Raw genomic sequence first — 18150 nt, forward strand, 5'->3', positions numbered from 1 at the left:
TGAGTTCAAGCCCCCCGTCGGGCTCTGTGTTGACAGCTCAGAGCCTGGAGCCTGCTTCCGATTCTGTGTCTCCCTCTCTCTCTGCTCTTCCCCTGCTCATGCTCTCTCCCTTCTTCAAACATAAATAAACATTAAAAAAAATTTTTTTAATAAAAAAATAAATAAATAAAACTACTGGCAGTTTAGACACTCAACAAATACTAAATAAGCTTTTTTTTTAATTGATAAAAATTTTGATGTTTTAAGGTAGCAATGACACTTTTAGCAAAAGAAACAAAAATCTGAAGTTTCACTAGATATCAAATATAGCAATTTCAAGTTTTCTAACAGATACTATTTACAAAATGAAAGGGATTTTTATTCACTGAGTCTAAGAAATACAGGTCATGATGTACTTGTATAGATAAGTAGAAATAACATACTCCTGACATGTTTTTGAGCACTTCTTTTATTCCCTTCTAGATTTCCAAACTGACCAAAACACAAACCACTGTTTATCCCCCTAGAGTTACCCACTTACTAAGGAACAATCTGTCATCTCTAACTTCCTCACTGGGTTAATGAGAAGTAATTTAGAAACAAGACAAGCTATTTCCAATAAAAACTATTTTTGTATAAGTGATATTTTAATGTCCTACAAGTGTGACTCCAATAAATAAAATATTTATTCGGCATCCAACTATGCTCAATTACTATATTTAGGAAAAATAAAGATGAATAAAATGCAGTCCCTGCCTTCAAGGAATATAAACTCTAATGGGGATGGGTTAAGAAAAGTCTACATTGGGGCGCCTGGGTGGCGCAGTCGGTTGGGCGTCCGACTTCAGCCAGGTCACGCTCTCGCGGTCCGTGAGTTCGAGCCCCGCGTCAGGCTCTGGGCTGATGGCTCGGAGCCTGGAGCCTGTTTCCGATTCTGTGTCTCCCTCTCTCTCTCTGCCCCTCCCCCGTTCATGCTCTGTCTCTCTCTGTCCCAAAAATAAATAAACGTTGAAAAAAAAAAAATTAAAAAAAAAAAAAAAAAGAAAAGTCTACATTAAGTACAACACTAAGCAAAATATGGAAAATACCCTTAGTGAAGTTAAGACCGAGCTCTCCTTGGTTCTAATGGGACTTTAAAAGATTTTTACACTTGATTTACTCCATTGTACAGTGGAACCAAAATTATATACTTACTACAATTACAAGGTGTTTGCCTCACTTTCCTAAATGTAAATGATGTCCTTATTCCCCTCTTGCTTAAAGTTAAGTCTCCAACATCACTGGTGATAATTCCACTTTTGTGACCCGTGGATGCTTGAACAGTATCAAATTTTCTGGGTGTGATTCTAAAAACGACAGTCAAAATAATTTATTTAACACTGCATTCATAAAAGTATTTCAGGTCCTTTTAAAAACAGTAAGGGAACAGAGCAAATTTAGAAGAATTTATTGCAAATATCTACTGGATTTCCTGAATTGTTAAGCATTGTAGAGAAAACAAAAAATAGAAGTCTCTATCTTTTAAAAAGTTATCCTCAGGGTAATCATATTAAAAGAATGTACAACTAACAAATTATTCAAGAGATACAGAGTAACTAATATTTAATTAATACCAATTATGAGAGAAAAAAATAAGGAACAGATGGAGCAAAGAGGAAACAAACAGTAAAAAAAAAACAAAAACAAAAACAACAAAAAAACCCATTTAAATCCAATCAACAATTACGTCAAATGTAAAAGGACTAACATATCCAACTAAACAAAGAATGTCAAACTGGATTAAAAAAATAAAGTCCAACTCTATGTCAATTATAAGAGATGCATACCTTAAAATAAGGACAGATAATGGTTGAAAAGAAAGACTGAAAAATAGGATAGAACAGCACTTTCAACAATAGCCAAATTATGGAAAGAGCCTAAATATCCATCAACTGATGAATGGATAAAGAAATTGTGGTTTATATACACAATGGAATACTACGTGGCAATGAGAAAGAACGAAATATGGCCATTTGCAGCAACGTGGATGGAACTGCAGGGTATTATGCTAAGGGAACTAAGTCAGGCAGAGAAAGATACCATATGTTCTCACTCATATGTGGATCCTGAGAAACTTAACAGAAGACCATGGAGGGGAAGGGGAAAAAAAAAAGTTAGAGAGGGAGGGAGCCAAAACATAAGAGACTCCTAAAAACTGAGAACAATCTGAGGGTTGATGGGGGGGTGGGGGGGTGGGAGGGAGGGGAGGCTGGGTGACGGGTATTGAAGAGGGCACCTGTTGGGATAAGCATTGGGTGTTGTATGGAAACCAATTTGACAATAAATTTCATATTAAAAAAAATTTTTTTTTAAATGTCTTTTCCACCCTGAATTATACTGGGGTCTTTGTCAAAAATCAACTGATCTTATATATGTGGATGTATTCTGCCCCAATGGTCTGTCTATACACTAACACTATACTCTTTTGATTATGTAGCTTCAGTAAATTTTAAAAACTGGGTAAAATAAATCCTCCAAAACTGTTCATCTGTTTCAAGATTGTTTTGATTATTCTAGATCCTTCCTATTTCCTTATAAATTTTAGAATCTGCTCATCAGTTTATATAAAAAGAGTCTTAAGATTTTAACTGGAATTACACTGAAACACTAGATCAACTTGGGACAACCTCTGAACAATATTAAGTTTCTATCCATGATCATGGCATCTCTATCTCTTCATTCTTTCTGGTCTTCTTTAATTTCTCTCAGCAGTGTTTCATAATTTTCAGTGTATATGTGTTGCATATCTTTTGTTAAGTTATTCCTAAGACTTAAAACTTTTTTAAAAAAATGTTTATTTATTCATTTTGAGAGAAAGAGTGGAAGCAACCTGGGGGAGGGGCAGAGAGAGAGAATCCCAGGTAGATTCAGCACTATCAGCACAGAGCCTGATGTGGGACTTGAACCCATGACTGTGAGATCATGACCTGAGCCAAAATCAAGAGTCAGACACTTAACTGACTGAGCCACTCAGGTGCCCCAAGATTTAAATCTGAGGCCAAGTTTTCTGCTTGATTTACCCTAGCAAGTTTATCTCCCTATAGAGGTGGGTTTTACATTCAGAGAGAATGTGCTAAGCCTCAAAGGTCTGAGCAAATTATACAAAAGCATAATTTTATACTTAATGTGTTGACTTCTCTTTACTAAGAGCCAGATACGTTTTTTTCTACACACCTAAAAAAGAGAAAGTTCAACTATATCATTAAAATGGATTTGATCCTGAAGTGAAAATAATGTATTTCAGCTCTGTTTTCGTTTTGTCACTGTTATACTGTTTCTTCAATTTGTTGCTAGAACCAGAATTCCCAAAAGGCAACAAAAGCGGGGCGCCTGGGTGGCGCAGTCGGTTGGGCGTCCGACTTCAGCCAGGTCACGATCTCACGGTCCGTGAGTTCGAGCCCCGCGTCAGGCTCTGGGCTGATGGCTCGGAGCCTGGAGCCTGTTTCCGATTCTGTGTCTCCCTCTCTCTCTCTGCCCCTCCCCCGTTCATGCTCTGTGTCTCTCTGTCCCAAAAATAAATAAACGTTGAAAAAAAAAATTAAAAAAAAAAAAAAGGCAACAAAAGCAAAAATAAACTGGGACTACATCAAACTGAAAACCTTCTGCACAGTGAAGGAAACCATCAGCAAAATGAAATGGCCAGCTACAGAATGAAAAAAAACATTTCAAATTATATTGGTAAGGGGCTAATATCTAAAATATATAAACAACTCATAAAACTCAATAGCAAAAAAACAGTCCATTTAAAAATGGGCAGAGGATCTGATGAGACATTTTTCCTAAGACATACAGATGGTCAACAGGTACATGACAATGTGTTCAGTATCACTCATCATCAGGGGAATACAAATCAAAACCACAATGAGATATCACCTCATACCTGTTAGAATGGCTCTTACCAAAAAGATAAGAAATTACAAGTGTTGGCGAGCAGGCAGAGAAAAGAGAACCCATGTACACTGTTGGTTGGAATATAAACTGGTGCAGCCACTGGAGAAAACAGGATGAAGGTCCTCAAAAAATTAAAAGTAGAACTATCCTATGATCCAGCAACTTCACTTCTGGATTTTTTGTTTCCAAAGGAAACAACTTGAAAAGATATCTGCAGTCCATGGTCACTGCAGCATTACTTACAACAGCCAAGACTTGGAAACAACCTAAGTGCTCATCAATGAATGAATGAAGAAAACGTGTGTGTGTGTGTGTGTGTGTGTGTGTGTGTGTGTGTGTGTGTGTAAGGGAGAGGGAAGGGTAATGAAATATTATTCAGCCATAAAAAAGAAAGAAATCTTCCCATTTGCAACAATGTAAATGGACCTTGAGGGTACTATGCTAAGTGAAATAAGTCTGGCAAAGAGAAACAAATCCCATATGATCTCACGTATATATGGAATGTAAAACAAAAACAAAGCAAACTTGGAACATGTGGGTGGCTCACTTGGTTAAGCATCTGACTCTTGATTTTGGCTCAGGTCATGATCTCACTTGATTGTGAGATCAAGCCCTGCATAGAGGTCTGTGCTGACTGTGTGGAGCCTGCTCGGGATTCTCTCTCTTTCCCTCTATCTCTGCCCCTCCCCCACTCGTGTTCTTTCTCACAATAAATAAATAAACATTGTTAAAACACCTTAAATGTGGGGCTGTGGGGCTGGTGGGGGCGGGCCAGGGTAGGCAGAGCTGTGCAAAATGGGTGAAAGTGGTCAAAGGTACAAATTTCCAGTTACATAAATAAATCCTGGGCATGCAATGTATAACATGGTGACTACAGTGAATAACACTGAACCGTATATTTGGAAGTTGCTAACAGTAAATCTTAAAAGTTCTCATCCCCAAAAAAAAAGCCTGTAACTACATGTGGTGATGGATGTTAACCAGACTTACTGTGATGATCATTTCACAACACATACAGATAAAGAATCATTATGTTGTACACTTGAAACTAACACAATTTATATGTGAATTATATCTCAATTTAAAAAAGAATCAGAATTCCCAGGCTAATATCTTTTTAAACCACATCATAATTAACTAATTCGGGTACTAAAACGAAGTATTTTACAGGTCTTGATGCTATTTTAAAAAGAATTTTATTTCAGGGGCACCTGGGTGGCTCAGTTGGTTAAGCGTCCCACTTCAGCTTAGGTCATGATCTCATGGTTCTTGCATTCAAGCCCCACATCTGGCTCTGTGCTGACAGCTCAGAACCTGTAGCCTGCTTTGGATTCTGTGTCTCCCTCTCTCTCTGCCCCTCCCCAATTCTCTCTCTCTCTCTGTCTCAAAAGTAAATAAATATTTTTAAAAATTTTTTAAGTATTCTATTTCATTTTCCAAAAATTAATTTTTGAATGTTGACCTAGTATGCTACAACTTTACTATATTCACGGTTTAGTTCTAACATTTGTTTAGATTTCCTAGGATTTTCCTACATCCACAATCATAAAGAGTTTTACTTCTTCCTTTCAAATCTCAATGATCTTTACATCTTTTTCTCGACCTACTATACTATGTAAAACACTCACTATAATATTCAATAGAGGTAGTGAGAGCAGACATCCCTGCCTTGTTCAGAATCTTAGGAAAAAGCATTCCATATTTCACCATTCGATAAAACGTTAGCTGTGGGTTCCTCACAGATAGCCTTTATCCGACTGAAGATGTTTCCTTCTTGTCCTAGTTTGCCAAGTTTTTATCATGAATGGATGCTGAATTCTGTCAAATACAATTTCTGCATCAATCAAGATGATTAAATATTTTTTTTTCTCCTTTGTCCTTTGAATGTCATGAATTACACGTTTTGGTTTCCAAATGTTAAACCAATCTTGCAATCCAGGGATAAACTCTACTTGGTCATGATGTATTTATATATATATCTCATACAATCGGATTTTCTAATATTTTTTAAGAATGTTTTCTCATCTCTGTTATGACAGATATTGGTCTGTAATTTTCTTTTGTTGTAATGTCTTTGACATGTTTTCGTGTCAGGGTAATGCTGGTCTCATAAAACAAGTTAGGAGAGTGGCTCTTGGAAAACAGCTTGCACTGAAGGCAATTTTTTAGAAGCAGAAGCAAGCAATCATTGCCTGATTTTATATGATTGTTACCCTGATAGCTGAAAATGATTAAAGCTATGGTATTAAATGCAGTCAAGATATTTTAGTACAATGAGTATCCTGAAACTGTAATTAGCAAGTAAATTTCTCTATTGAGGACTAAGTACTTCTCTGTTATGGCTCTTTTTTTTTTTTTAAATATGAAATATATTGTCAAATTGGTTTCCATACAACACCCAGTGCTCATCCCAAAAGGTGCCCTCCTCAATGACCATCACCCACTTTCCCCTCCCCTCTACCCCCATCAACCCTCAGTTTATTCTCAGTTTTAAAGAGTCTCTTATGATTTGCCTCCCTCCTTCTCTAACTTTTTTTTCCCTTTCCCCTCCCCCATGGTCTCCTGTTAAGTTTCTCAGGATCCACATAAGAGTGAAAACATATGGTATCTGTCTTTCTCTGTATGACTTATTTCACTTAGCATAACACTCTCCAGTTCTATCCAGTTATGGCTCTTTTAAGTCAATTACTTCACTTGCCTACAATTAAAGCTTAGACAAAGGCCAAGCAATACTTAACTGCTTTTCTGAGATTTTCCGCAATGGGTAATCCATAGGTTAAGAATAATGAATTCTTGGGGCTTTTGGGTGGCTCAGTCAGTTAAGCATCTGACTTCGGCTCAGGTCATGATCTTGCGGTTCATAGGCTCAAGCCCCGCATGAGGCTCTGTGCTGACAGCTCAGAGCCTGAAGCCTGCTTCAGATTCTGTGTTTTCCTCCTCTCTGGCTCTCTCCTGCTTACATTCTGTCTGTCCCTCTCTCAAAAATAAATAAACATTTAAAAAAAAAATTTTTTAAGAATGAATTCTTTAAACAGTACTGAACATCCTTTTTTTTTCCTTCTGTACTCAAATTATGATCTAGTTGAAAAAAAATCTTAAATAAAAAGATAAAAACGTTTTTTAGATTTAAATAATAGTTCAATAGAAGAGACATCTCAAGGATCAAACAATCTTTAGGAGTTTAAGGGAGAAATTATTTCAGGCTAATGTACCCAGAAGTTTTATAAATTATAAAGGAAGTCAAGGTTGAGCTTTACTGTAAAAACAAAGGAAAGGAAGCTTACTGCACTGAGGGCTGGCGCAAGTGGAAAGGCTAGAGGGTACAGAGGGCACCATATAAATTCGGAGGAAAGAGAGCAATCGAGTCCAGCTGGACCATCATGGTTAAGGGCACAGATCCTGAAGCCAGACTGCCTGGCTTCTCATCTTGGCTCTGACACTTAATGGTTCTATGACTCTGTACAAGTTCCATAACCTCTTTATGTTCCAATTTCCTTTAAAAATGGGACAAAGCATGGAACAAACTTTCCACTGTGACAGGATGAGTTAAGTCAGCAAACTGTGTGAAACTCTAAGCACAAGGGGCCAGCACAAAGAAAACGCTCCAAAAGTAATTTAAAAGAAGAATCAAAGAAATGTATAAATAAGGGCCTCCCCAGGCAGTCAAATACCCTCATGGAGTGAAGCAGGTGGGCTTGTTTAGAAATGTGTCATTTGATGGGGCGCCTGGGTGGCTCAGTCCGTTGAGCGTCCGACTTCAGCTCAGGTCAGGATCTCACAGTCCGTGAGTTTGAGCCCTGCGTCGGGCTCTGTGCTGACAGCTTGGAGCCTGGAGCCTGCTTCGGATTCTGTGTCTCCCTCTCTCTCTGACCCTCCCCTGTTCATGCTCTCTGTCTGTCTCAAAAATAAATAAACATTAAAAACAATAATAAAAAGAAATGCGTCATTTGCTGTTAAACACATTGGAATCGTTTCATTTCAAAACAACAAAGTGTTCTCTTCCACCCATTCTAGCTTTCCATTCTCTACTTGTAACACAGACGAGATCTATTTAGTTTTCAGGTGACTCTGTCACAAGATAAACACAACAGTGCAAGCACAGTGGTAAGTGACAGGTGATGCTCAGCCTCAGTGTGGGGAACCACAGAACCAGGCAGGAACTGCAGAGAACTTGAGAACATCCGCCTCATCTAAAGAAGGCCACTGACTTAATAAAACCACGGCCAAGGGCTGCTAGGGCCCACTGTTGTCACATTTCCCAATTTTCCTTTTTTTTAAATTTTTTTTTTTTAATGTTTATTCATTTTTGAGAGACAGAGAGAGACAAAGCATGTGTGGGGGCAGAGACAGGGAGACACAGAAACCCGAAGCAGGCTCCAGGCTCCGAGCTGTCAGCACAGAGCCCGATGCTGGGCTCAAACCCATGAACTGTGAGATCATGAGCTGAGCTGAAGTTGGATGCCCAACTGACTGAGCCACCCAGGCGCCTCACATTTCCCAATTTTCAAAGGACGCTGAAGACTCAGATTTTTATGTGAAAGCACCTGATTTTCTTACGTACACAATTTTTTAACATGCTACCACACATACCACCACTACCCCAGCCAAAGAGAACACGCCTGACCACTGTATCTGACCCACGTGCTGCCCATCTGCCGTAAAGAGCATGGTGACTAGAATAGGAAACCTGAACTAGATCAAATTAAGAATTTGTAAGTAACATTCTAGGGCAGACATAACTGCCCTCTGGTCAATCTTGCAGAGATAACTCCTCTTAACAATGAACAGCACAATATACTTTGGATGAGAAAATAATGTCATCAAAATGATGTTTAGGAGAATTAATCTGTACCATCACCCAGAATAGATTAAAATATGTTTATAACACAGGCTTATGAAAAGTCATTTTTCATTTTGTATTTGCTGAAATACCACTGCTCTTAAGTTTAAATGTTACCAACAGTAAAAATGCTTAAACCTAAAAAAAAGAAAATGTGAATATTCTCAAAATTCTAGGAATACTTGAAGCCATTGGATCACCTCACCTTTTTCATTTACTGTAAGTGAAAATATTTTAGATGGCCATGAAAAGAAAATCAGGTAAATTTAAGCCTCACTGCACAAAATCAGGCCATCCGTTTTTATGGTTCACATTCAAGACAGGTTACAAATTCATTTACATGTTCATTTCCTTGAATTCTTATAAAAATGAATCAGTTAAAATCTTCAAGCAGGACATTATTAGTAAGTGAAGAACTCAGCAGTATTTTAAGTAGAATAGAAGTAAATTTTAATGGTATGATGTCTCCCTTCTGAAGACTAAAGATATATTCTTATCAAAAGTGCATAAACCCATTTCTTTGAGATTAGATTCAGTTAAACAAACTCAAAGTGAGGGACATTCTAGAAAACAACTGGCCCCTTAAATATGCCAAAATGATGAAACAGAGAAGTTGAGGAACTGTTTAAATTAAAGAAGACTAAAGAGAACTGACAAGTTAGCATGTCATAGGCAGAGTCCCAGATCAGAGGGGAAGGACATTGTGAACTCCCAGACGGATCCCAGATCAGAGGGGAAGTGTACTATAAACCACTAGGAAAGATCCTCTGCTTGACCAAACTTTAGTTGGCCTTCTATGAGCCTGATTCAACCCCATCCTTGGGCAAGAGCCCAATTTTAGAAAGAATCCTGCTGAGTCAGTTTAACCAGAATCCCCCACTCTAGATATCTGATTGTCCTCAATAACCAAACATATTCCTCACTCCCCAACTGGCACCCCCAGGTGACCTCTGATCTGCAAGCATCCTATGTGGATTTAGCCAGAAGTGCCCCCACCCCCGGCCCCCCTGCTCAGGCCCCATCACTGATGTTTCCTCTTCGTAATTTTCCCTCTACTGACACTGCCCCACCCCCATCCCAGCTCCTTGGCTATCAATCCTGACTTTTCCTTGTTGTATTTGGAATCCGGGCAAGTTCTATACTGTGGTCCCTTTTCTCCTACTGCAACAGTTTGAGGAAAATCCGGTTTTGCCACTTTAACTACTGGCAGTCTTTGACAGGACTGAACTATGAAGTACAACCAGCAAAATCTGTAGATGGTTTGTGTAAGACTGTGCTAAGAGCATTTTTATCAATGTTGAGTTTTCTGAATTTGAGTTGCACAGCAGCCTTCTATCATAGGGTTTGGCAAACTTTTTCTGTAACAGGATCAAATAGCCAATATTTGAGGCATAGAGGGCCATGTACAGTTTCTGTGACATATTCTCTGTTGCTTTTGTTTCTTACAACCCTTTAAAAATGTAAAAACCAAAATAATAATCACAATCATAATAATCCTAAATTAAAAAAAAATAAAAATAAAAATGTAAAAACCATTCTTGGTTCAAGAGCTGCACAGAACAGGCTATGGGCTAAATCTGGCCAACAAGCCATAGGCTGCCAACCCCTGATGTAATAAATATACTTGCTCTTAGGAAAACTGCAATGAGGCATGGAAGAGTAAAGGATCATAATGTCTGCAACTTGTTCTCGAATGACTCAGCAATAACAATAATAATACTAATATGTACGAGAGAAATAAAACACGCGGGAAAATGTTCACAAATGGTAAATCTAGGTGAAAGGTGAGGGGAGTTCATTATACCATGCTAGCAACTTTCCATTAAACTTGACTTTTATCAAAATAAAAGGGTAAGATTTACCAAAAAAGGGGCATAGATATCTCTGGGGATTTAAACCTGGACACCTCAATGTGCAGACATGGGGCCTGGTTCTGGCAGCTCAAGCAGGAGAGAATGAGAACTGTCACAAAGGAAGAGGTATTCTGCCATCAAGGTCACTTCAATACATACCCATGTGTCCAGAGGTATCTAGATTCTCCGGTCATCACCAGCAAACTCCGACGAGGCAACATAACGGGCACCGTGATGCCGTCTGGGTGCTTAAAGTCCATGACAACCTTGAAGGAAAGACAAAAGCATAAAGATGAATCAAAAATGTCATGTACTCCAAGGGTAAGGATGATTAATTGATTCTGGCTTTCCAGGTTAACAGGGATTCAGACATGATAATGCTTACAGAAGAGTATAGCACGGTGGTCTTCAAACTTCTGTGCACATAAAAATCAACTGGATGGCTAAAAAACACCCTTCATCCATAAGCTCAAACTTAGCAGGTCTAGGATGAGGCCCAGGAATCTGCATTTCTAACAATCACCCCAGGAAATTATGATGCAGGTGGTCTGAGGACCATACATACAATGCAAAACACGAAGGCAGTGGTCAAATGCTAGGACTGGGGGCTGAAACATTCATATCCTGACTCTTCCATTTACTTGCTATGTGATCCAGGACAAGTCAGTTAACCCCTCCATGCCTCAGTTTCTTCAGTCCTTATAGGATTGTTACATGAATTAAATATATAATGGACATAAAAGACACTATCTGGCACATAATATAAAAATTCTATAATATAATTATACACAGGATATTAATAATTAATAACACCCCCCCAAACAACTATTAGATGCCTATTCTCATATAACCCATTTTGCCTTTAAAGTCATGCAACATTTTGGATACTGAAGGCTAATTTATAGGAGACAATCGAAGAACACAGGAACATTTTCAGTAACTCTTTCTAAGTTGTGCTCAAATATTATTATGAATAACAACCTATTAAGATACAACACCAGGAAACTATTTGTCCTCAGGAACCCAAATGCCAAAGAGTTCAGTCTAAACATAGCAGCAGCTAACAAAGGTGACTTTAAAAGGCACACCACGGGGCTAAAAAATATTTTTAAGTGAACAATTCAATCCACTTGAAAAATAAATATGACAACTAAGTATCAGCAGGATGAACGAACTTAGCAAAGCATCTTTGTTAAAGGTGAACTTTTAGCACAGTACCTCGCATAACAACTGTTACCGACTATTATCGGTTCAAAGTAGACAACAGACATGAAAATTCCTCGTAAACTACAAAGAATTATAAAGACCCAAGGTGCTTTTCTCCCTTTCGCATCTGTCCTGGGAAATAGGGAAAATAAAGCGAACTGACAGAATTTCATTTTCTAACAATTATCTGTTCCAAATGATCACTTTTGAAATTTCAAAAAACCATGCTCTAAAAATATTCTATTTATAAACACTGCAGATGAATTCTTAAGTTGTAGGGTGAAGTATAATGATACCTGCAACTTTCTAAAATGTATACATAAGACGATGGACTGATCAAAGAATGGACAGATGGACAACTATTCGATAAAGCAAAAATGTTAAAAACTGGAGAATCTAGGTGGTACCTATATAGGTATTTGCTATACAATTCATTCTATTTTCCTATATGAAAATTCTCATACTAAAAAGTTGAGGGAAAGGGAGAAAAACCCACTCTGACCCATTTTTAGACCAACACATGAAGGTTTCAATCTTCTGAAGAAAAACTAAGGTCCATGTAGAGGACAGAATGACAAGCAGATTTATTAATTTTTTTTATCAGAGAAAATCATTTGTGGCTTAAGGAAATGAAAACTGCTGACAAGAAACTATTCTGAGAGACTAGACTCCCATTTATTCCTTAGATGAATATTTATTTTTCACTGTGTGAGCTTTCAAAGGCCACAATGGTAAGTAAGAAACATGTCCTTGCCTGCCCAGAGGTTACAGTTCCTGGCTAATTAAACACTCAACATTTGTTACAAATCTACAGTGCCTATTTACTTGTAAAATGCAAACACATTTCCTTCCATCAACAGAGAGTAATGATCTTAAAATTCAGAAATCTCAGTTTAGACAAATGATCAGAACTAACAAGACAAGTATGAACTTGATGCTAATTATTTGGGAAATATTTGTCCTGAATACAGAAGCCAAGTTTCAAGGAAGAAAAACACACTACCAAATAAGTCAAATTTTACGGGAATTAGGTTAGAATATACATAATACTTATTATTATTTTTGATGATAATCATTATTGGTTTGCTAGACAGGCTCACAGAACTCAGGAAAACAGTTCACTCACTGTTTACCAGTTGATTATAAAATGATATTATAAAGGATCCAGATGAACATCCAGATGGAAGAGACGTGCAGGGCCGTGTGTGTGTGGGAAGGGGCACACAGCTTCCATACCCTCTCTACTGTGCCCTTCTTCCAGCACCTCTGCATGTTCATCGGCCCGGAAGCTCTCTGACCCCCAGACTATTGGGATTTTTACGGAGGCCTCATCATGTAGGCATGACCAGTTACTAACTCTATGTCCAGCCCCTCTCGCCTCTGGAAAACAGGGAACGGGACTGAAAATTCCAAGCTTCTGACCTTGGCTAGGTCTTTCTGGTGAGCAGCCACCATCCAGGAGCCCACGAGGAGTCATCTCACTAGGACAAGACACTGCCATCCCCCAGGGAATTCCAAAGGCTTTAGGAAGTCTGTGTCAGGAACCCGGGTGAGTTACCAAATATTAGAACAAAAAATGCTCCTAGTACTCTTCTTATTTAGGAAATTTAGAAGTGTTTTTGGAGTTCTGTGCCAGGAACTGGGGACACAGACTAATATGCCTGTTTTCTATTACCTCACAGGTATACAATGTGAGAGTTTGTTTTTTTTTTTTAAGAAAGTAATTTTTATTTATAAAATTTTAAAAAAATTAAATTTTTCTTAAAACAGTCCATCATAAAAGACTGTCATTATCATCATATTTATTTAAAGTATCTGTATCTTAACTAAACAAGGCTTGTTAATACTAAAAAAAATAAATAAATAAATAAATAAAAACAACTTTTTAAAAAATTCACAAAGGATTCACAATCAATAACGCTCCCTGCAACTGCTGAATCATTCTGCCAATGTGACAGCTTTGCTCCACAGGAGCTTTTTCCAATTATTCTTTGTGGTTTTACCTATTTTCCTTATTTTCCGAGATGGCAGAGTCAATAAAGATCAAGGTCCCAGCAAGCTCGTGGGGCATGATGGAGAATAATGTTCAGTTCAAAGCAAGCAAACAAAAAATCCTAGACTTTCTGATCTTATAAAACCTTTATGCATTCAAAGTACAATAGAAGTGAAAACCCCAGACACAGCCATCACTCTATCCTCAAGGAAAGATGACTCATGACAGAAAAGTACATGAAATAAATAGATCTGCGTGTCGGCTAAACAGGAAAATGAAGAGTACATTGCTACTGGGAGCATTTCCAAGAAAGAAGACAAACTTAATGTGGATCCTTACTGGTTCGAAAACTGGGTTGAGATCATGAACATTCTGAAACCCTGAACGGCATATGCACGAGAGACAATATGATGTAAAGCATGACATGTGAGTCACAGAGAACGATGAAGACTGATAGGGTGGAAGTCACTATGTTTGACTGAAGAAAATATCCCACAGCTGAGAATGTAGCAGGAGCTAGAGAAGTCCACCTGTTCCCCATTTCCTGCCAAATATAAATCTTCTGTAATTGCACTGATGTTTTCATTGGATTCAAATGAAGCAAGAATTTGCTTATTTTAAATGGCAAACAAGGGGGCTCCTGGGAGGCTCAGCTGGTTAAGCGTCCGACTCTTGGGTTCAGCTGAGGTCACGATCTCATGGTTTGTGAGTTCAAGCCCCACATCGGGCTCTGAGATGACATCGTGAAGCCTGCTGGCGATTCTCTTTCCCTATGTGTCTGCCCACTCAATCTCACCCCCACCTCTATCTCTGTAAAAAATAAATAAATGAATATTTTTTAAAAATGGCAAACAAGTGACTCTACATGTTTCATCAGGGCCATGTCTACCACATTTGGACAAGTGGGAAAGGAGAAAAGGAAAAAGGGAGAGAGTCACGAATGCAAATATACAAGACTGAAGCTATAAAGTATTTACAAAGAAATACAGGTCATGTCAAAAATGTCTGTTTACATACTTTCCTTGGACCACAAATACAGAATCCCAGTGTATCATGAGATATATAGTCCATTGTGGGAGAGAAGAGGAACTTAGAACATTTTTAGTAAAACAAATAATAGCTTTTTTGTCTCTCTACAAAAAATGACGCCCCTAAATGTGTACTTTGCTAAACTGAAAAGTAGCTGGAAGAAAAGCCTGCTGATACGCCATATTATTCCAGGGCAGAGGAACTAATAGGAATTTTGTCTGGGACACTTGGAGAACACTGGCTGATGTCAATGACCTTTCAATCTCTTACCCACGCCATATAAGTCTGCTTAGTTTTCATCCTTTAAGGCAAGTTAAAATCAAAGACCAAAACAAACCTATTTCCCTTCCTGGACTCCTATTGGCAAGATAAGTTTCCAAACAACAACAAAAGCAGGAGCCTTGAAATTTGCTAAATTTCTTGAAAGCTGAGAAGTCAAGATTACCAAGTCTTGTGAAACTCAAAGGAAAGAAACTGTGGCAGCCACACACCCTGAACATACTAGACCCATGGTCTCCCATTTGAAAATCACTGAAAGAAAACAAACTCTACTCCCTTGTTGCACAGTCAGAAGCAATTTTGTAATGTCCAGGCCTCAATATTCTTGTCGTGAGGGGCAAAGTCGCGCATTAGAACATACAGATGAGATGGTACTTTGTGGCACAGCAAAGTGGTCCTTCAAGAAGTACGTGCAGGAGAGAACTACCGCTGTGGCCCAAATGCCCTCGTTCCCCACTGCCTCTGAGAGAGGATGCGAGAAGCAGAGCATCATCTGAGCTTCTGGTGTGAAAACTTTCCCCGCTGCTCAGATACCACGTCTGCACTTAGGATCCATACCTGGGAACCTGCCTACAGTAGTGGATGTGTGAAACAAGCAAAATCAGGCTAAAATTTCAGAAGAAAACACCACAAACAACTCTAGAGCGTATGTCAGCAAATTCCACCTTTCGAATACAACTCTGTCTTCCAAAACTAGGTCTCCACTGCTGAAAGAATAGAGGCTGGCATCTCTACATCTTCCCCAAATACACATGATTTTGAACCGTTTTGTCTGGCTGAGCTCAAGTAGAATATAAAACAAAAGTGGAAGCATTTTTTAGTTTAAATGGTCTAAATACATTTGCAAAAGGCACAAAAGAGAGCAAAGTAAACACTGCACAACGGAAGAATACACTGGAAAAAGAAAAGATGCTGAATTGGACACACTGTAGCCACCAATGAATATTATAAATGCTTAGCATAAATGTCTGTAATATATTCATGCTCACGTGTTTGCACTGGGACCACTTGCTATCAGCTTTCATTTACCACACGGAGGCTTCATTCCTTTGCAGGAACTGTCAAGTGAAAATCCACATCCCCCAAAGTCGAAATCCAAAAACAAGAGACAATCACAAACCACTTCAGTAAAATTAAGTTTTGCTTTATATATGACAAAACTCCAAAGGTAATGAAACATTTTAGCTTTAAAAAACATTATTTGGGGGCACCTGGGTGGCTCAGTCGGTTAAGCATCCGATGTCTGCTCAGGTCATGATCTCACGGTTCATGGGTTCAAGTCCCACGTTGGGCTCTGTGCTGACAGCTCACAGCCTGGAGCCTGCTTTGAGTTCTCTCCCTCTCTCTGTTTCTCCCTCTCTCTGCCCCTCCCCACTCATGCTCTGCCTCTCTCTCTCAAAAACAAACATTAAAAATTTTTTAAAAAATTATTTGATATTTTATGCTTATTTACTTGTTACATTCTGTCTAGTAGATTACACTCAACAAATATTTTTGAATGAATAAATTAATGAATAAATTCACCATCAACAATTTATTTGAAAAGAATAGGGTGATGTACCTTACATTTTTGGACAGAAAACTTCCAAAATTCCATTTAATTCTTTTCTGAGCTTTCCTCCTTAGGCAAAATAAGTCAACAGATTCACATACACAGATAACCACAATGAGACAGCTAAAGCAAAAAGAACAATAGTAATCACGAGTATATCTACTGCTGAGGCCCTAGCTTACTTCTCATGAAACAAAACCCACTTATTAGAATAGCTTCCATAGGTACCATAATGAGGTACTACTTCACATCTCTTAGAGGGAAGGGAAGGGAAGGGAAGGGAAGGGAAGGGAAGGGAAGGGAAGGGAAGGGAAGGGAAGGGAAGGGAAGGGAAGGGAAGAAGGAAGGAAGGAAGGAAGGAAGGAAGGAAGGAAGGAAGGAAGGAAGGAAGGAAGGAAGAAAAAAATAAGGGGAGGGGAAGGGAGGAAGGGAGGGAAGGGAAAAGGGAAAGAAGGAAGGGGAAGAAAGGAAGGAAGAAAGAAAGGAAAAAAAATAAGGGAAGAGAAGGGAAGGGGAGGGGAGGAAGGAAGGAAGGAAAGCCAAACAAGTATTAAAGAGTTAAAGACGTGGAGAAAAGAGAACCCTTGTGCACTGCTGCTGGGAATGCAAACTGGTGCAGCCACTGTGAAAAACAGCGTGGAGGTTCCTCAAAAAGTTAAAACTAGAATTACTCTCTGATCCAGCAATTCCACTTCTGGGTATTTACCCAAAAGAAATGAAAGCACTAACTCAAAAAGATATCTGCACCCCCATTTCCACAGCAGTATTATATACAACAGTCAAGACATGGAAACAATCTAAGTGTCCATCAAAAGATGAATGGATAAAGAAGGTGTGATATTTATACACAATGGAATATTATTCAGCCATTGAAAAGAAAGAAATCCTGCCATGTGTGACAACATGAATGGACTCGGACCAGGAGGGCATTACGCTGAGTAAAATAAGTCAGACAAAGACATGCCATATGAGCTCACTTAATATGTAGAATATAAAAAAATTAAAACACCAAACTCACAGATAGGGAACAGACTGGTGGTTGCCAAAGGCAGGGAGTGCAGAGTGGGTGAAATGGGTAAACAAACTTCCAGTTATAGAACTAGTAAATCGTGGGGAGATAAGGTACAGTATGATGACTAATAGTAATACGGTGGTGTATATATGAAAGTTGCTGAGAGATTTTAAAAGCTCTCATCACAAGGGGAAAACACTGTAATCATATGCAGGGATAGATGCTCACTAGAGTTACTGGGACTTACTAGATTTATTGTGCTGATCATTCCGCAACATACACATATGCCAAGTCATTATGTTGTGCTCCCAAAACTAATACAATGTTATATGTCAATTACATCTCGATTACAAAACAAAAAACCCCAAAACTATGAAATATACACTAAAACAACAACAACTCACTGCTGGCGCGATGATTATGGTACATCAGTGTCAGCAATAGGGGTGGCAGCAACAGTAGCTGCCGTTATTGTTG

The 18150-nt window shown here is 38.6% G+C and overlaps 1 protein-coding gene across 17 annotated transcripts in view; it reads right to left on the reverse strand.

The window, feature by feature from the left end:
* ALKBH8 (alkB homolog 8, tRNA methyltransferase) overlaps positions 1 to 18150 on the reverse strand; it is a 65768-nt gene that overhangs the window by 14550 nt on the left and 33068 nt on the right. For all 17 annotated transcript variants that reach the window (XM_045038219.1, XM_045038218.1, XM_045038227.1 and 14 more), the window contains 2 exons: positions 10762 to 10868; positions 1174 to 1325 (listed from right to left, as the gene is read on the reverse strand). In XM_045038219.1, the coding sequence (XP_044894154.1) occupies positions 1174 to 1325; positions 10762 to 10868 (259 nt within the window). The remainder of the gene's footprint in view (positions 1 to 1173; positions 1326 to 10761; positions 10869 to 18150) is intronic.

The sequence above is a fragment of the Felis catus genome, chromosome D1 (assembly GCF_018350175.1).
Source record: "Felis catus isolate Fca126 chromosome D1, F.catus_Fca126_mat1.0, whole genome shotgun sequence".
Taxonomy (NCBI): Eukaryota; Metazoa; Chordata; class Mammalia; order Carnivora; family Felidae; genus Felis; species Felis catus.